The sequence below is a fragment of the Vicia villosa genome, linkage group LG5, assembly GCF_029867415.1.
Source record: "Vicia villosa cultivar HV-30 ecotype Madison, WI linkage group LG5, Vvil1.0, whole genome shotgun sequence".
Taxonomy (NCBI): domain Eukaryota; kingdom Viridiplantae; phylum Streptophyta; class Magnoliopsida; order Fabales; family Fabaceae; genus Vicia; species Vicia villosa.
The window spans coordinates 152,859,259-152,879,937 of NC_081184.1; the positions used below are offsets into that span (position 1 = coordinate 152,859,259).

Below are 20,679 nucleotides of genomic sequence, written 5' to 3' on the forward strand. Positions count from 1 at the left end.
TCATGTTTCTATTTGGTTATGTATTATGTTTATGACTTGAGAACTTGTTATTTGGCTACTTGTTGTTTGAGAGGCTTTCAAGCCAAATATTCTGAATTATGTTTTAATTTATATCGATATGATTATTGAGACTTGATCATGGTATGGGACATGGATCATTTTATGAAACATATGAGTATTTAGTAGTTTCTGCTGTGAATGCATATTCTGGATAAAATATGATTAATTGAGAAGTGTTATTTGAAATGACCAGGTGTATCATATATTGTAAGTAAATGCTGTTGGTTTTTAAAGGCTTTTAGTTTTTGAAAACATCGATGTGACGCCCTTTTATTATATGCATGCTTATTCTCTGATTATATGCTTATTTATTTTGGGGTATAAAAGGGGTGTTACATCTTGACCCCAAGAACTCTTTCTCCAAGTTTGATGTTGACAAGCTTGCTTGTCTTGCTGATATTTATGATGCAGACTTTTTTTATGATGACCGTGGAACAATAAGGGATCAACTTGAAAATTATGTTCTTCAAGTTAAAAGAAATACTTCATTTTCCACTTGTAAAGATGTTCAAATATTGGCTATGAACATGGTTCAAACTGAGAAACATTTGGTATTAACATTGGTTTACAAACTTATTGAGTTAGCTTTGATATTACCAGTGTCGGTAGTATCTGTTGAAAGATCTTTTTCAGCAATGAAGATTATCAAGTCTAAATTGCACAGTAAGATCAATTATGTTTGGTTCAATGACTTGATGGTATGTTACACCGAGCGGGAGATATCCAAGTCACTTGATGATATTGATATTATTCGAACATTCACCGCAAAGAAGTCTCAGAAAGGATATTTGCCTCGTGATTTTATTTAACACGCTATTGTAAGGTTATGTGTCATCTTTTCATCACTTTTATTTTAGAATATTTTATATATTATATACAATATGAATTTGCGGCCTTTGAACTTTATAATTTTTCTAGCTCCACCACTGACTATAACTAACCATTCACACGCTGCCAAGGAGAAGACAAACCCACTGCATTATCTCTAATAACTGCAAACCTGCTGGTAATGTAAGACCTAAACCATCTTTCAATTCTCTTGGAAGGAACAACATGAATTGGTCTATGGATTCCCAGAACATACACAAACTAGCGCAGACAACTGTCAGGTAAATATTTAGCCACAAAACTCTCCCATTGTAGATAACCTAAAAAAGTGGCTGAGTCATCGAACTCCCGGTGCACTTTATGGTCTTCATAAAGTGTTCATATGACATCGTCTAATATCAGTACATTAATCTTTCGCCTGTACTCTTGAAGACCTATTTTCTATCTGGTGGCATGGGCAATCTGCGATACCCTAAAATTTCCCCTCCCTTTATTCATGTCATTAGGTCTAGTGGTTTAAATTTCATATGTTACATCCATGATCATCTATCTAGTTATCTATGTCACGACATTAGAACATTTCACTAGTTTTCATCATCAAGCAGGAATTTCTATTGGTTCTCATATGCATTTGTCAGTAAATTCAAGGTTGGTTAATCAATGGTTGACTTAGATTAAGTGTTCTATCTAAATTCTCATCAGGTTATCCGTTCATCAGCCGCCATTCATTCATAGTTGCAAATTCAATAAAGAAGTGATCAAAGTTAGGCAAGTTATGCCTATTATGGTTTTGATGATAACAACTCATAAAGATGCAACTAGACTAAAATTGAACCAAGTATTTCAAGTGGTCAAAGATGCACAACATAGTTTGTTCAAGCTCTTCATTTGAATAAAACTGAAGAGTTAGGGTTTTGTGATCACCATTGATTTCCTCTAATGATGTCATCCAACTTAAATATATCTCAAGCCTCATCTCTAAGAAGACTCAAACAAGTCCTTATATGATTGGTGTATTCGACAAAGTCTTAAAGCTTTAGAGTGTGAAAGAGAAAAAGTGTGAAAGCTTGTCTGGTTGTTTCAAAGTGATTGGTGTTTTGTAAAACTACAAGGGAATTTTTGTAATGTAATATGGCTAAATTCAATAATACTTTATTTGGGAGTTTAGATGAGAAGGAAGGTGAGGACTTAGTTGTTGGGTGAGAATATGGACACTAATAGGTTTAGAAGGGGGTGTTGAATATACCTATCCCTAAAAGAAAAATTCAAAAATATATTAGGTCCCGTACAACAAAATCAAAGATTTTAAAATACGCGAAAGAAAAATACAGCACAAAGAGAGCTTGAAAGCATCTTCATGAATTAATCCAACAAAAGTATTACAAGATATCAATAAAGACATGATTCTTTCTAATGCTAATCAATTACAAGATAACCAAAGTCGCTTTAAACAAAGTGATTTAAAAATAATATACATAGAAATTTATTCAAGACATAATTTGATTTATGATGATCCAATAGGTTTGATGCATCACAGATCTAAGATTATACATTAAATCACTATAGTAAGATCTAACCTAAATGACTTACAAATGATGCAATAAAGCAATAATGTAATAACTATAGTAATGAATGTAGAAAATTAAAGGAGATAAGGGAAGAAAGAAAAAGTACCTAGAGATATATAATGGTTTTGCATTCTTACTCGTTTTTCTTACTCTACTCTTCAATGGTGTAAAAACCATTGGGAAATAATCACAATGTCCCGCTACTTCATAAGTTTGATACAAGCATTTTGATTACAACAAAATATCACATGATAATTTCCTCTATTGATGCATATACTCAAACTTCTAACAAACACAAGATTCTCAATGATCTTGATTCAATAAGTTTGATATCCACATTAACCTGCTCCAAGTCTTCGTATGTCGGAATCCAATATGATCTCACTGATTTCTTGTCTGAGGGATTGCCATTAGTAAGTGTTCAATTGGACAACTCCAAACTGTGTCTATAAAAAGTCATTACACGATTTCACCAAAGTTGGACAACTACCAACTCTGTCTTATGAACAAACTGTACTTGACTTCGTCAAAGTCTTCAATGGAGTATAGTGAAACTTTTCTCATAATAGATTACATAATATATAAACTGCATTCAAGAAATAATTCTTGCACCTGTTACAAACAACAAACTTCACACAAAAACATTAGATACCAAAATGTATCACTAGTCCCCCTGAAACACTCAATCTTTAGAGAACACACAAAGATGATGAACAATTCCAAAGGAATCTTACACACATTCTTAAGTTCACAAGATAACAACAAGGAATTTAGATGTTGGTGAATGAAGAACACGTAAAGGTTCTCTCAAATTTCTGGGTAAAATGGGTCTTGATTCTTGATGGTTATCATGGGCTTGATCAAAATTGAATTACTACAAGATTGATCAACTCTATTTCTTTGGTTTCTCTCAACAACAACAAATTAGTCAAAAACAAAGTGTAACAAAAAGGAGATGCAATTTAATATGAATTTTACTCTCAAGAAGTTGTTCTCTAAACAAGAGAAAGATACAAGGTTGCTAGTAATACACACTAGAAAAGTAAAGACAAATTCATATTTTGTCTTAAATTTGATCAAAACTTTCATCATGAAAAAGAATCATAATGAGAGTCATTGTTATTTGGATCCAAGAAACAATTATTTAAATCTAAGGTGGAAATTTAGAATTTTAAAATTATGATTCAAATCACTATTCAAACTCATGACTCAAGTCAAGAGTAAACCATGATTCGAGTCATTTAGTGTTGCGATTAGAGTCACATATAATCCATGATTCGAATCAAATTTGGCAAGGCCAAATTCTAGCTTTCAAAGAAAGTTATGATTCGAGTCAAGTTAAACTTGTGATTCGAATGAAATCACACAGCACTAAATTCTAACTTTTAAAAATTGTATGATTTAAATCACACAATGTACATGATTCGAGTCAAGCAACACAACACCTTAATTCAAGTGTTATAATTTGTGATTCAAGCAAATAATATACAAATAATAATGGGATAAAGATAAAAAGATGATAAAGATATAATATATTAATGAAATAATATACAAATAATAATGTATTTCGAGTATTCATGGAGAAAAAAATGATTTTGTTATTTTATGTATTTGTTACACATTTAATGATAAAACGATATATATATATAATATTTAAATTATAAAACTGCTCTCGGAAATTTCGTTTATTTTCTAAAACTAATTTAAAATATTTTTAAAATTCAAAAAATAAATAAAATGAAAATACTACAAAATTCAAATTAATGAGATAAATTTAAATAATTTTTATAAAAATTTATTGAAATAACTAAATAATTAATTTCATATTAAAAAAATTATGAGCGAAATATAATTTTATTATATTTGTTAGATATAATATATAAAGGTATGACTTATATTTTTATGTAAATGACAGTTATTATTGTAAGAAAATTATACCTAATTAAAATTTTTAATATTTTTAAAGAAATTTTTTAATAATACATTTATTTATAAAAATCTGAATTTCAATCAACCATCTATTAATTATTAAATTTTTTAATTCAATGTCAACTTGTTTTTCTGTTTACCTTTATAGAAAAAGGGTGATGCACTGACCATGTAAAATAATTTTACACTGTCAACCAATCACCATCATGTATTTAATTAAATAATTCTTTTATTTAAAAAAAACTTTAATGACATGACAAATTAATGACTCTCTATTGGATGACAGTCAGTGCACTACCTTTTAACTCTTTATCTTTTTATATTTTTATTTTATCCTACTAATTATTAATCCAACTTAAATTCAATATAAAAATTATAACTACAAACAAGATATGAGAAGTTTCATAATTAATTGATCATAATCCGACCAAACCTGGATAGAGACATTGTATCATCTTTTATATTGTTCATCAATAGAAACAAGATATGAGAAGTCTTCAAGATACTCTAACAGTGTTAATTCAGTTTTACATTGTCATTCAACAAAATTGGACCTTTTTGCCACATAAGAATACTACAATTTAAAAAGGTGGAAACTTTTTAGATGAGTAATTCCTCTCCAATCACTTCGGAAACTGAAAACAAGTTTCTTTCTTTAAAATGGACGGGGACGCAAAAGATTTCAAATGACAAATTCTCATAAACCGCACACCTTTCTGTATGATGTAATACAGTGTTTACAAATTACATGATATTTTCAACATAACCATAAAATTGACTATGCAACAAATGAAACTTTAAGTGCTATCTATATACAGAATCTTTTGCATGATTAATATTTACCATACAATTTTATTCTTCCCAGTTTCTCAACTCTCAGGTGCCGTGAGGCGGAACTGTTTGAGAATGTGTCAATTTACCTTCCACCTAACTTCAAACTCATGCTATACATCAGATTTCATAACTGGCGCAGGAAGCCAAAGTTCTGCACGAGTTCCCCCAGCTCCAAGCGGACCATCTTTGGTCCGAGGTGATATAATGCGCACGACACAGCCATAACTTTCCAGTATCTCACGGGCAATAGTCAGCCCGGCAACAAAGTTCCATGTCATATTGTCTTCAACCATACCTTCAGCGAAGAGTTCTTGTCCATATGGTGTGAGTGAATGCATCTGGGTCTGCAGACAAGCTCATAAGCAACAATTATTTAATCTGTTTTACAATTTGCATGCATAGTTTGTTAAAAAGGACAGTGCATATGCAAAGGAGATAAGGAGAGTGAACTGAAGTTACCATATAGTGCATATCAGGTCCATCGTCATCAATAAGTACGAGGGTATCGCCAGCTGGTGTAGCATTAGACACAATTGCAACCTTTCCTCCAACATGTGTACGCAGTAAAGCACCTTCAATAAGGTTGCTGAAAGCCTGGCGCAATTCAGGTTCTGCTACAGCAGCTTGCAAAGGTGATGAAAGCTGACTTAGTTCTATAACACGTTTTTGATTCAGCGCAAGAGGTCTGATTGTATCAACCATGTCTACCAATACTTCCGAAACATTGCACGGTCTTCCTGACATCAACAAAAAAACATAAGAAATGCTGAAATCATCTGAATGTTGATAGAAAAGAGAAGAGCATATCTAAAACTAAATGCCAAAAAGAAGATACCCAAAAGGCAATGAAAGAAAATAAATATATTCAATATTACTGGTGCAGCATTGGAGTCTATAACACAAAATAATAGAACACATATATGCATAGAAGGTGGTAATAAGAAATCATGACATTATCGAAAGAAGCACTTTTGCTAATCAACCAATTAAACCTACCTGATTCCATGTCGTAGTGGAGCGAGAGTTAAAGGTGGTAAGGGCATCTCAATATCCTTGGCAGCAGCACTAAGAGAAAGTGGTTCCCCAGACTTATTCATTTTATTTGCAGAGCTGTCTAATGAAGAACTATTTAATAATTGAGATTTTTCTGACTCAGCAAGTATGTGATTCATTTTCTTGATTGCTTCTTCGTTGTGGCGCATAATATTAGCCTGCATATTAGACAAAATTTGTAGATGAGACGCACTATAACCATGTGCCCGCATTATTTTATTATTTCTAAAATGCTTAACAAATACTCCCTCAACGGAAAAATGATCAGCAGAAACTTCATTTCAACAAAAAAATTTCATAAAATGTTTAAACTAAAGAGAAAATCTCTTCAATGGATATCAAAAAAAGCTAAGAAAGGTATAACCAGTTACCATATAGGGCATATGCAAAAGGTATCTAAATATTTACCTTTTGGATACTCAACATTAACATGTAACACATCATTATAATTACTATAATCATAGTGGAGTAAAACAAGCTAGTGACATGAGAAGAGATTATAAAAAAGTGGGTTAAAAAATTCAAATTTTTATATTCATACAAGGCTTCTAAAGTAATACACAAAAATCTAGCTGTGATGTTTAAAGGATTTTCCCTATAATGAAATAACCTCCACTGCTGCATCTTCCTTTCTTGGAGCGACACAAAGGGCCACACAGCGAGCAGTCATATAGTATGCTGTAATTCAGCACAGAAAATGACTATTTACCGAGTATAAAAACTACTAGCATTATCATGACTGTTTCACCAGGCTTCAAAAAAATTATTGTAAATCAATTGGCCTAAAGATTATGTTTACATGTCAAACTCAAACCCTGTCTTTGGGTCCTCTGGTGAGGAAAATCCATTAAACGAAATGAACACGGTGTATAATAGGAAAGCACATAATGGTTAATAAGTACATACAAGAAGAGACAGTAACATGAATATACAAAATCTCCCAAAGCACATTAATTTATTATTGGTATATAGAACTATGCCCACACCGCATGTATGTGTCATAATAAGTGCAAGAGAGAGAGACCTTTGTCACATATACAGCATCCTGGAGTTGATGGAGAACATCCCTCAAACGATCACCTAGCACTAAGATATCCTCAACAATGTCATGTGAAATCTGCAAAAGTATCTACTTTAATATGTTGTTGATATCCAATAACATAAGGTATAACTAACTTTGTCAACTCATTGGTTGGTCGGGCATATTATTATTAACCACTCGTTATCGAACTGGCTTAGTAAAGTTCAGTCAGGTTTAAAAGAGTGACTTATCCGGGAGATACAGAAAAGAAATTGTTTTTATTGCTATATCATCAAAACTAATCTATTTAGAGAATTTAAAAACCTGGCTTTTCTTTGTTTGTGTAGACAGGATTTTACTCAAGGATTGAATGCTTGAAAGTGGACCATGGATCTGGTTTGAATTTGAAGAAAGAAAAATTAGAACAGGGATAAAGCTAGGAATAAAGAGACTAGAGAAATACAATAACTCGTACTTGCTCAACCAAATTATTCATCCTGACATTATTTTGCCATGTTGATTGCTGAAATAACATTGCTTTCTGCAAAAGGTGTGCAGAAACCCAAGAACCAAAAAATTAGGTACATACCAAGTACTATAAAAAACTATCCTTATAACTGTCATGAAATCATACAACAAACAGTTAAAGAGAAAACAATTTAAGGAACTTGCATTGCATGCTTAAATAAAACAGCTACTCCAACTCAAAGAAGTGATAGATTAAATGATTTTAAACTTGAATGAAATAACTTTAAAAGCACAGTTCAAAAAGGAAATGTTAAGAAAAACAAAATTGAAAGCAACTTCTACAAAATATAAGAACTGTAACAAGCATAAGTTTCTAGCATTTCATATTCAAAGAGTGATGAGATCCTGTCATTATCATCTAAAAAAAGCCAGATGAAGATATACACCTGATCCATAACATATGCCATAGCCAGAGACTGTGAAATGTCAACAGCATTTGATCTTTGATCGGAAGTGAAGTTGCGCATACAAACCGGCTCATCCTTGACCCGAGTGGTCTGAGTTTCCCATGACTTTTTGTCCAAATCCAAAAAAGGAGAAAGTGAATAAACTTCCTTCCTAGATACACTGTTATTTGACCTATCACTCTGAGCCTTCTTCTCGCAAGTTTCTAGCTCCACAAGTGGAAGCTCAGCAACCAAGAAACCAACAACAAATGGGTGTTTAACCATGGGAAGAACTATAGCCTTACATTCAGGGACAACCTTAACCTACAATTAACATTCCCAATAATATTGAGATCTATATCTTAAACAAACAACTAAAAGAGTAAATCCTCAATTTAAGACCTAACGAATCAGTCTTTATCCTACTCAATTCTTAAAGAATATGAAAATAATTAGTCCTTATCCTTAGCGATTTACATGTAACCCCTAAACTATATAAAAATTATTTTCACTAACACTGTAGATGTTATAAGTTGACAAGATACTAAAGACTATCATGACATATTTTCATATTGCTCCATTCCTAAATTTTAGTAGTTTATTATTGTGGTTTTATCTCAAAAATAGCAAGTGTTTTAGAAACCCAACATATAATTTGATCTTTTTCATCCAACTATACCCCAAGATATTGGAGCAGAGTGTTCTTGATGGCGGATGGTGGTCCATGGCAGAGAGCCAAAATCCCGCCATAGCGGCCGCTTTGTGGCGCCGTTATAGCGGATTATGGTGGAAAAACCCGCAATATCGGTCGAAATTTATCATTGCGGAATGCCCAAAAACCGCCATGTATATCCGCCATAGCGGCCATGGTACCACTATTTGACAACACTTTGGGATTAGGTTAATGGTACAACAAGTATTCATCAATTAAACATTTTATTAATCCATGTGCATCTACCTTAAACTACTAAAATTTAGGAATGGAGGGAATACTTGGACTACTTATTTTCATATACTTTAGCAACTAAACATGATAGAAACCGATACTCGAAGGACTAAATTGATAGCTTACTCACAACAATAATGGAACCGAGAAATCACAACATAACAGAAACAGAATGAGAATCAGAAACACACTTGCAATTCGGAAAGAGCTGTCTCTGCCGCTCGCAAGCCGGCCTGAGCATGAAAATGACCAACGAGAATAACAATACCCTCTTCCTCTGACTCAGCATCTTCTCCAGGGTACATTGCAACCCTCCGCAGCTCCAACTGATCCATCACATAACTACCCGCCGGTCTAACATACACCTGTAAAAAACAACACAACACAAACGACAATGTTTACCAATCACATTACCCAATTCAAACTTGAATGTGAATTTAAACCCTAATTTATTGGATAATATGAGGTACGAAGTATTAACCGAGAGGAAGGATTCAGGGACGATTCTGCGAAAGAGGTGAAGCTGTTGGAGGCAGAGTCTGTGAAAGTCAGGGCTAGGATGAACAGGTCCATTTTTGCGATCTTTCTCGAGCCGCTGAGTGAACTCGACGGGAGAGATGGAGACTTTACGAATGGCGGAGGCGAGGGCGCGGGAGGAAGAGAGAGTGAGCGTGGCGGAATTGTTAGGGGAATCATCGTCGGAACCGGAATCGGAGTTAGGGTTTGCGTTCAGGGTTTGGAGGAAACAAGAGGGGTTACGAAATGGGTGGGATTTGAAGGTGAATGGAAGAGTAGAAGTGTTGATTGAAGAGTGAAAAGGGAGAGTAGAGTGAAGCATTTGGCTCCACGGTTCATTCATACAACAACAAACTAACTGAACTGAATTGAGTTTGTTAGTTAGTTAGCTAGAGAAGGAAATGAAATCAATATTTATAATAGACAATGGTGGCAGAGGAAAAATAACCATACAAATAATGACAAACTTTATCTTATCCATCTAATTTGATGTAATGCATTTAAATTTAAATTATTGAAAGTTTTTTTTTTTTACAAAGAAATTATTGAAAGTTATACAACTACTTTTCCAATTATTATGACTTATGAGTGTAAATATTATTTATAGCATGACAATTTTCAAGCTTATTAAAAGAAAATAATTAAATGCATTTAATTTTTTAATATCAGATAAATAATATAATTACTAATATATTCTCGATTAAATTGGTCATTCACTAACCAATTGTTAGTTGGTTCAGTGGTGATTGGTGCTGAACTTAGTAGGGAGAACCACGGTTCGATCAATTTTAAAGATCCTAAAATTGATTAGGAGTGGTTTTGAGATATTTGATTTATCATAAAAAGAATTGATTACTCATTTGGGTGATTTTTACATTGAAATTTATTGTTCAACTCATTTTTACATAAATATATTCAAACATAAATCAATCAATTATGCTAAACTCAATTTTATTAAAGTTATCTTAGAATCAATTTTGTCAATTGTCAATTCAATCATCCATGTAGAAGGATTATCAACTCTAGTTACTAGATAAATGTCACACTTATTGAAGATGATAGTTAATTGTATCAACTCTAGTTACTAGATAAATGTCACACTTATTGATGAATTTTTTTAAAAAGTTTTGATGAATTTTTTGGATTTGATTCATCTAATTTATAAATAAAAATGCTTTCAAACAACTATTTGTGAACACTTTTTTTTGTTAATTGAAATTTATGAGATTTATGTAGATTTCCCTAACTAAGATTGGGAAAACATGTGATCATGAAGAGTATTGTAAAAAATTAGATGAGTATTGATGAATGGTTTCATAATTGGTCATGGCAAGCCATTTTGAAAGAAATAGGTGGATCTGAAAAGTTCCCATTAACTATTTGTTGGAATATCCACTTATTAGCAGCTTCAGTGTAATGAATCCCATCCCAAATAATCCTCACACTTGGATCCTTGCAAGATCCAGCTATCAAAACCTTTCTCCCATTCACAATCTCTGTAGCTCCACATCTTGCTCCATTACTGAAATTATACTTCCCACCTTTTCCACAGCATGCAATCACACCCTTCTCAAAACCTTACAATTTCAAACAATTCATACATCATTACACATTTCAATTAAAATTACAAGTGATTAATTTTCATTGCTCACCGTATTTTCGGGCATGGCTAATGAGCGTATATTTCACAGTGTACACATCAACATACACAATTGTAGCCTCTTGAAGCTCTTCCCTCAATTTCACAACAGTTTCTTTCAATTTTCGGTTAAAATATTGCGCTATCTTGTTGAACGGTTTGGCACACCCGAATTTATCCATCTGGGCCGAGCTCATCGGAAATCGATCCAGCATGTACGGAAGGCAGCCCAATGGGCCTGTGTTGTGTACCCAAAACGACCTTCCACCTTCCTTATACACACTCTACTAAATGATAACACTATTGTTAAGTAAAATTTTCAAAAATTCTCAAATGCATAAGGTTTGAAAATAATTAGATTAAATGAGTTACTTACCCTTATGACACTAGAGAATTGGCCTAATACATCAGGTATATAGGCTTTAACTTGTTCTGTAGTCATGTTGAGTTTGTAACCAGCAGCGATATCGTTTTGGCCAATATCAAAAGTGTATAAAGCCTCAGAAAAATACTCCTCCTTGGGTAACAACTTCTTAAACACCCCTTCTGTAACAAATTAAAATTATAAATTATGTGTACAGTTTTTTTTAGAGGATATATCATGTGAAATTGTACCTTTTTTGCGAATGTTTATGGATCTTGTTTTGAATTCAGAGTATTCTGCAAGTTGAACATCTAATGAAATGGGACTGTATCCACTTTGAGACCTGGTTGTATTTTGAGGTCTGATGGTTGATCCTGCAGTTGCAAAGTTGGCTCCACTGCTGAAATTTGAACCAATTGAGTCCAAGTAGGCACTCAAATAAGGCAACCCCAAGTTTTGTGCTGTTGAGAGTAAAAAAAACTTTTTTACTTGTCTATTAAGTAATATTAGAGACGCGATACTAATATTGACACGTCAGAGTCTTATATGACATTGACACGTATCGAATATGAGAGAAAAAATTTAGTGGTCCATAAGTATTTTTACATAAGCACAATATAGATAAGAGAGACACTTGTCCAAAAAGGAATGATTATGAAAATATCTTGAGCTTACCTATAAAATCAATGATGAGCCGACCATCAGAGAAGCGTCCGGCAGGCGTGTGAAAAAAAGTGATTCCGTTAGGCGGGGGAGCTTGTCCGAAAGCTGCAGACAGACCGCCTGTGTCCGAATTTGAATCTCCGAAGTTGAATATGGCTGGAATACTACACTTCCTTGCTTCAGTGACAGGACTTGCCACCATAATTATAAGTATCAATGTTGAAATTACAACCTGTGACATAGCTGATTTCGAATTTTCTCTCTGCTGCAACTGCATAACTCTTTCTTTTGATTCAGAAACCATTCAGATCTAAATTCTAATTTCAACAACAAGCTTTTGACCAGTGCATAATTAAATAGAGGTTTGAATTGAGAAGAGCCTTGAATTTAGGATATCAAACGTGTTATTATAAAAAATACTAGTAAACCAAAATGGTATAGTCATGATTGAAATATATAAATATAAACTATATAGTATAAAATATGATTCTTTTGAAAATACTCCATTTCCCTTTATTATACGATTTTTTGTCAACTCTTTTAATAGTATTTTATGATTTCTTACCAAATATACTTTTAATTATATTTAAAAAAATTAACAACTTGTGATAAAACTATAATTAAACATAGCTAAATTATCTCTCCTCAAAAAGTAAAATGAAAAAAAAATGGTGATGAAATATCAATCTTAAATCAAATTTAATATTGAACAAGTTTTTGAATACTTGTGATTTAGTCAATAATTTTATAGTATAATTCTTATCTTATAATATTGATAATCATCAGAATATGATAATGAATAAAAATCATCAGATTTAAAAGAAAAGATTAAGATTAAACCATAACTTTCACTTAATCATGTGTCAAAAATCTAAAAAATCAAGTGCATTTAAGAAGAAAGAGAAATCACATATAACTTATTCATTCTCGTGTGTGTGATATTCGTTGCTTTAGTTTTAGAGAATCAATGAGGATTTTGTGACCTCAATTATAAAGCCTAAGCCTACATTATATATTAATGCAATAATATTCCTTGACAACGATTGAATCCTACAGATCTGACATGTATCTCACTACTTAAGCTTTCACGCTCTAACTTGTTTCCACGTGTCTTCAAAGATATGACTGTTGAAAAACCAAGCAACATGCTGATAATTGCTTCGAACTCCTCAATTGCCTTCAAGAATATATGATTTAGTTTCATAGCACTTGCCGAAACATCTCTTCACTTAACTGACTCTTAGACTGAAAATATACAAAGTCCTAGACAACTAGTGACCTCATCGAATCCAACCATTATGTCGAAATCCCTTTTCGAGATTTTGGACATGTTTTGAAGAGATAGTGATCATAATTTTATGGAATTGTTCTTGAGATTCTTTCAAACCATGCTCACCACGCTAGTCAAACTACTTTAGTCGACGTGGTTGACAAGTCAAAGCTTTTCAGTCGAGACTTTTTTAGACTTAGCATTTTTCAACGTGGCTATCAGCATTTTTCGTTGACTTTTCTCCAGCTAAAATTTTTAAACTAACAGAAGGATATGCATTTACAAAAAAGTCGTTTGGCGAAATTTGGTCTTGGTGAAATATTGTTTTCAATGAATAACTTATTTTATGAGAAGCTGTTTGTCCAGTAACATAAAACTTGTCAAAGGTGTGATACTTATATAAGGGTTATTTTTCTCATCTTTAAGGGTGCTCCTCCATCCATTGTCCTTATAATTTTAAGATGCATCTTCGAATTCATCTTTTTTACACACTCTTAAACTCAAATTAATAAACCACCCTTATTTTGCTAAAATTTAGAATGAGTTTGAAGATGATTACACTCACTTAGCGCATGAGCCACCTCCATTTTGTTTAAATTAAGTTCGGATATATATCTCCAGAGACACAATACTGAGAGCAAGACCTTCAGAATTATCTTGTAAAGAAATTAACAATTTTATTTAACAAGAACGGAACTATATTTTCAATACATAGGATTAGAAATGATTCTTTGCTTATGTTAAGTAAAAAATAAAATCAATGATTCATATTAACACAAAAAAGACGACCTAACTTTACGCAACTCCATTTGAGTAAAATGAAGTGGCTCACTCACAAATTGTTGAACTTGTGCATTATAGATGTATCGGATATGCATCTCGAGACAAATTCAGGTTTTCATTTTGGTCACCCTCGCTCACCCTATAGATAGAATGGAAAAAGTAACCCTCAACTGATGCACAATGGGTTGACCCACAGATGAGGAAAAATAACTTGAAGATAGAATGTGCAGTACTCGAGTACATTGCATGAGAAAATGACGAAAGTATGTCTCTTAACTACTGCCTTCATTAACAAGACTCTTACATTAATAACCTTCCAAACACATTAACAGAAGAAAAAAACATTTAGAATATTTTCCCTTCATTTATATCCTGTAAATACGTACAATCATTTCATATCTAAATGAAAAAAAGTTAAAAATATTTTTAGTACACCCCGTAACTATACGTCAACATTTATTTTCACCTTGGAACCATTTTTTTTTGGCAAACCCAAAATATTATCATATATTGTAGCAACATGTAGAAGAAAAGGAGGCAATGACTATTAAAAGGATGGGAGGGAGAAGACACGAAATACTGGAATGAATGACACCAATGTTCAAGTGAATAATATGCTTCGCGCGAAGGGAAAAGTAACCTAGACTATAAATGTTTAAGGTCGATTGGCGCAGATGCAAAACAGGGGGACAATATTAAAATGTTAAAACAACAAAACATTAACTACCAAGTTCCATAATCTTCAATAAAATTTTGTCCCAATAAATTTTTGTCCTAATAAAATTACAGGCTTTTTCTGCCTTCATCCAGACACCCAAAAAATTACCAGAAAGGAAAAATCAAATTTACAATGTTTTGAGATGCAATAATAGTAGGCAAAAGTTTTACTGCCAGTACTCAATGATTGTTGCTCCAATTCCTGGAGTAAATTGAACAAAACGATTAGAAAATGCTAGTAATAAAATAGAATTAGGTTCTGGTCATCAAAGGTTGAAGATAACTCTTAATCCACAAAAAACTGATGTTCACCATCTCTCTCTAGACCTTGGCCTGCAAAACAGCAAATACAAGTATTTACAGATCAAAGCCTATATAGGGAGAGTTTTACCATAAATGACGAGTCAAGAAAAAAAATACACAAAAAGAGACAACAACGTAAAAGTGAATTCTCACCTATTCAAGTCACTGCTGTTTGAAAACCACCCCCTGTCCTTGCTACCTTGAAATTGTCTTCTGTCATCAGTAGGACGCATCGACATATCTCCTGTGCCACGGGAACGGGGTCGGTCCGAAAAATCCACACTTCTAGAATCCTCAAATGAGCCAGAACGAGATGGTGGCCGATCAGGAAAACCAGCAGTCTTTCCTGATGACGAACCTGGCCTTTCCACAGCTTTCTGCCCAAAACGAACTTTATCATCCAAATCACGGATAAGTAGTTCCAGCTCCTTTTCTTTCTCTAGTAGCAGTGTACGAGTACCAGTTTGCTCTCCAACAGCATCATCCACTTCCTTATTTGAACTTATTGAAGACTCCTTCTCAATTTCCTTCTTCAAATTATCAATTTCTTCTTTTAATAATTTTTCCTCAACGGTCTCAAGCCTGAAATGTTAAATTTAGAAGTCAACAAGGTAACATGAATATTTGAAAGATCAGCAACTTAAAATTTAAGTAAAACCTAAGTGATTAAACCAAATTATGGTGTAATGTTGTGCACAACCACGAAAAATGAACATAAACAAGAACAAGTTTACATTTATATTACAAGAACTTGATCAAAACTAAACTACCAGGGGTAAATGATATAGAACCTTGAATAGAACTATATTTTCAAAACACTTGAATAAAACTATTAGCAATCCATATGCTGGGAGATTTAAAAGAAAGACAGATTGCTGATGACATACTAAAAACTATGTAAAAAGTACTACTACAACAAGTCCAAGACAGCTAACACTAAAACCCGAATGATGTAGTTTTCCATTCAGACTTAAGCTAGTTACAAATAGAAAACCCCACAAACATCAAACAAATCTATGTAGTCAAGGGTTGATAGCAGAGTGTAGCCTACCCCCCACAACACTATACCAGGTAGCAGTATGGCCTTTTACATGCCTACATTGACATTTAGGGAAACAATACTAGAAATTTATATCATAGCATCATACACATAAAAGTTTAAAAATAAAATGATACACAAAATTAAAGACATTCATAACTAATAATCAAAGTTCGTTGTTACCAATATTCAAACCCAATTTGTAACATATTAATGTAATAGTTAAATGACCAAATAATAATAACCGAGGGACTGACAGTTAGATTCAGGGCATATCAGGTTCTTTATACAGGACCTTAGTTTAGCAGCTACAATTCGTTTGGTACTCAAAAACGCAACGCAGTGGGGGTTTCATGTAACCCAAACAGGACGTTATGCTACGCTATGCCAACATAGCAATTGCTATAGACTACAAAGTAATTGGCCTCTATTTGGCTGCTGCACCCGCTACGGAATACAAATAACCCACCTCATAGCAAACTCAAACACCCAGCTACCACAAAGACTCAAATAGCATCTCAGGACAGAGCAAAACAAATTGAGCCAAAGCTTAACAACCACACAGCCAAAACAAGGTGAAAACTGAATAGAGAAAGTGAAAGAACTGAATTATAAACAGCAATTTTTTTGTCATGTAGACTCTTCCAGGAAATAAATAACAATAAATCTTCCCTTTCAACTATATCCATCGTCAAAGAATCTGACTGGTAAAAGATCAAAATGCAAAGCCAATGACTATCAATGTAGCTGACGATCGAGGAATTTTGATAGATACTGGTCCAGATATTACAGAAGGAAATAAAATATAGGATCTTAAAAATGAGGTCATCCTTAGTACCAGACAAAAATAAATCCAGGTCACAAAAAGGAAGAATGAATAGAAGTTTTACTGAGAACACTCCCTCCAAAACCCATTGTCAACCAAACAGAATACCATAAGTCTCCTCCCCCAAGCGCTTTATGTCCTATATCTACCAAATTCTGTTAGAATTTTTCCTAACAGGGACTATTCCATTTGGGTTATCTAACATATTCTCTAGGAGAAACCCGTATAATTTAGAAGAAACAAAGGAGATAAAGGTGAGAGATAAACACGCACACTAAGACATTGGAACACTAACAGTATATGTTGACCCCATAATAACACTTGACTAGAACACGAGCAGTCTTCTAGGAGACTCATATTAGCATCTACAAACCTATTATAAGACTTATCTCTATCATAAAATCTAACCACAACAACAATAGAAAACTCCAGAAATCACCATAATATAATTACTCTGCTCTATTTGAAATGAAAAATTGCCCTCAAGTTTTCATGTTGTTTTAGAACTTTTCCACTCTACATAAGAATAGGTATGGTCTACCTCAACAAGCTGTTCTACTAGTTTAGAGCAATAAGGAGCTATTGCACATGTTTTTTGACCAACTAGCTTAATGATTCATCTGATGAAAGAAATTTAAATTGAACAGATATATGTGTTTCAATGAAAGTTGTATGTGGTATCACTTTATGCATAGAAACTCTTTTCAATTTAGAATAGAATTTATTGACAACAAATAAGTAATCTAGGACTACCGCCAAGCCTCGTAACATACTCACATGACTTCAACTCCATCATGAATGCCATGAAATTACCTTAAAGCAAATCAAAAAATATATTTTAAAATACCCTAGGCATGCATAGTTAACCTGTGTGTTCATTCTCTTGCTTATTCAACCCAAAGATGTTTGTATATTTGATTTTTTTTTCCCTATCTTTAACTAAACTATCCTAATATGACCAATTTTGTTCATAATGAACCATTACTTTCTTTCACCACCTTTAACATCACAGTCAAAATTTCTCAGATACTAGAGAAGTGAAAAGGACAACAAAATAATTGGTTAAAGTGCCCAATCAACCTCTTTCCAAAATGAATGAAAAAAGCACCTGACTTCCATATCCAATATATATCAACATATTATGAGAATTGCAAAAGGAGACGCAACACTACTAGTGTTTCATGGCAAAAAGAGCTGGAAACCTCTTAATTATAGCAATCAATTACACCAAAAGCTTCCTTTTTTCTTCTAACCACAATCTCACATCCACAATTAATCTTGGATACACACAGGAACCATTTATTTAGCTAATAATAAAACCACGTCTAATCCACACATGTCCCTGACAACATATGAAACCATCATAAATAATGATAAACGCAAGCCCATTTCTTATTCCCATTATAAACTTACCACATTAGCAAACCAACTACAGGCCCATCTCTTATTCCCATTATAAACTTACCACATTAGCAAACCAACTACAGGCCCATCTCTTATTCCCATTATAAACTTACCACATTAGCAAACCAACTACAGGCCCGTCTCTTATTCCCATTATAAACTTACCACATTAGCAAACCAACTACAGGCCCATCTCTTATTCCCATTATAAACTTACCACATTAGCAAACCAACTACAGGCCCATCTCTTATTCCCATTATAAACTTACCACATTAGCAAACCAACTACAGGCCCATCTCTTATTCCCATTATAAACTTACCACATTAGCAAACCAATTACAGGTCCATCTCTTATTCCCACTATAAACTTACCACATTAGCAAACCAACTACAGGCCCATCTCTTATTCCCATTATAAACTTACCACATTAGCAAACCAACTACAATGTGATCAGTATTACCCATCTGATTCGTCTAGACTATTAATGCTACCATGACTCTAATTAATAGAACAGACCGCAATAATTTGCCACAAAAGGAACTTACACAGTTCTGGTTCAAATAAAAGCGCAAAGAAGGAAAGAAAACATAAGATCAGAAGTAACCTATCAACAGCGCGATGCTCCAATTCAAGATCAATCTTCCGCCAATCCTTGCCACGCTCGCTAAGCAACACCTCCCTTGGCTTGGCATCTCCAAAGGGATTAACCTTTGGCCTCGGCTTCAGCGCACCGTCTGGACCTTCAGAGCGATTTGACTGAGCACTTGAAGGCCTGCTGGAATGTGAACTCGAAGGCCTACTTGTCTTCTTTGCCTCAATCTCAGAATCAAGCTTCTTCCAATCAAATCCTTTCTCAGCTAACACTTCCTCCCTAGGCCTTGCCGCCCCAAATGGATTCGGCTTATTTGTCTTCGCCGGAGCCTCATTCACAGAGCCATCACCTTTCCTTGGATCCAACACCAACCTTGGCCGCTGCTGCTCCGTATCACGTGGCGCTCCCCTGGACCAGCGATCTGGTTCCACAGCAGAACCCCTGGACCAGCGATCTGTATTCATGCCAGAATCACGATAATCAGAAGACCTAACAGGAAGAGGCTTTTTACCAACCGCCCAATTGTCCACTCCATCAGCCTTAGATTCACCACCATAACCACCTCCCCCACCACCACCACCACCAAAACCACCCCCACCACCACCACCGCCGCCACTACCGCTGTATCGATTCTGCCGGCCTGAATCAAACGAGGGAAGTGACTTTTTCACCGAAGCCCAATTATCCACCTCGTCAGCCCTCGAATGTTGATCCATTTCCGAAACCCTAGAATTCGGTGCCCTGCGTTCATCATCAAATCCACCATAAGATCTTCTCCCAGCACCCCACGAAGCATCTCCAGAGCCTCCCTCGCGATCTCGACCACGTCCCGAACGATCAAAAGAGGAGAAACCACCACCGAGACGGTTAAACTGCATTTCCTCAGCGGAACGTTCCTTAGGCCCGGTCGGAAGACGAAGCATCTCATCCGGAGTCAACCGAGGATACGCAGCAGCACTACCACCGGAAGCGTAACCGCCTCCGGTAAACTCAGAAAGCGACATCTTCTTATTCTTCTTCGGCTTAGCAGTCACGGCTTCCTTGAGACTCGGGAAGTTAGCCGACCCGGCGGTGGCTGCCTCAGCAGCGGCTTCACGTTCCTCGGCTTCGGCGCGCTCGGAATCGGCGGCCCAAGCTCCGATGTTCCCCCAGGGTTTCGACATTTTGAGATCTCGATAAAACAAAGAGAATGGAGATTGGATGTTATTTTGTTAACGAATGTTGGTATTTGAGCCGGGGCTCCGTTAATGGAGCCGGAGCTCCGAGAACATGCAAAAGATGAAGACGAAAGGGAGAGAGATTAGAATGCGTTGGGGAGAAAGGGAATGCGAATGGAGAGGAGATGAAAGGGAAATGAATAAAGAGAGTTTTTTTTTTTTTTTTTGGTGTTTGAGAGAATTAGTCACGC

General features: G+C 34.5%; 3 protein-coding genes across 3 annotated transcripts; all 3 read right to left on the bottom strand.

The window, feature by feature from the left end:
• Positions 1-5,065: 5,065 nt before the first annotated feature.
• Positions 5,066-10,095, bottom strand: LOC131603267 (chloroplast sensor kinase, chloroplastic). Its single transcript, XM_058875569.1, has 9 exons — positions 9,635-10,095; positions 9,345-9,518; positions 8,208-8,531; positions 7,769-7,834; positions 7,618-7,686; positions 7,297-7,389; positions 6,216-6,430; positions 5,679-5,952; positions 5,066-5,563 (listed from the first exon to the last, which is right to left on the bottom strand). Exons 1-9 carry the CDS (start codon positions 10,010-10,012, stop codon positions 5,330-5,332), a joined length of 1,827 nt encoding a protein of 608 aa, XP_058731552.1. The 5' UTR covers positions 10,013-10,095; the 3' UTR covers positions 5,066-5,329.
• A 644-nt stretch (positions 10,096-10,739) lies between these two features.
• On the bottom strand, positions 10,740-12,770 carry LOC131603268 (GDSL esterase/lipase At3g26430-like). Its single transcript, XM_058875570.1, has 5 exons — positions 12,348-12,770; positions 11,924-12,133; positions 11,685-11,854; positions 11,322-11,592; positions 10,740-11,246 (listed from the first exon to the last, which is right to left on the bottom strand). Exons 1-5 carry the CDS (start codon positions 12,637-12,639, stop codon positions 10,984-10,986), a joined length of 1,206 nt encoding a protein of 401 aa, XP_058731553.1. The 5' UTR covers positions 12,640-12,770; the 3' UTR covers positions 10,740-10,983.
• Positions 12,771-15,091: 2,321 nt separating this feature from the next.
• On the bottom strand, positions 15,092-20,679 carry LOC131603269 (eukaryotic translation initiation factor 4B2-like). Its single transcript, XM_058875571.1, has 3 exons — positions 19,284-20,679; positions 15,562-15,990; positions 15,092-15,438 (listed from the first exon to the last, which is right to left on the bottom strand). The coding sequence occupies exons 1-3, from the start codon at positions 20,432-20,434 to the stop codon at positions 15,414-15,416; spliced, it is 1,605 nt and encodes a 534-aa protein (XP_058731554.1). The 5' UTR covers positions 20,435-20,679; the 3' UTR covers positions 15,092-15,413.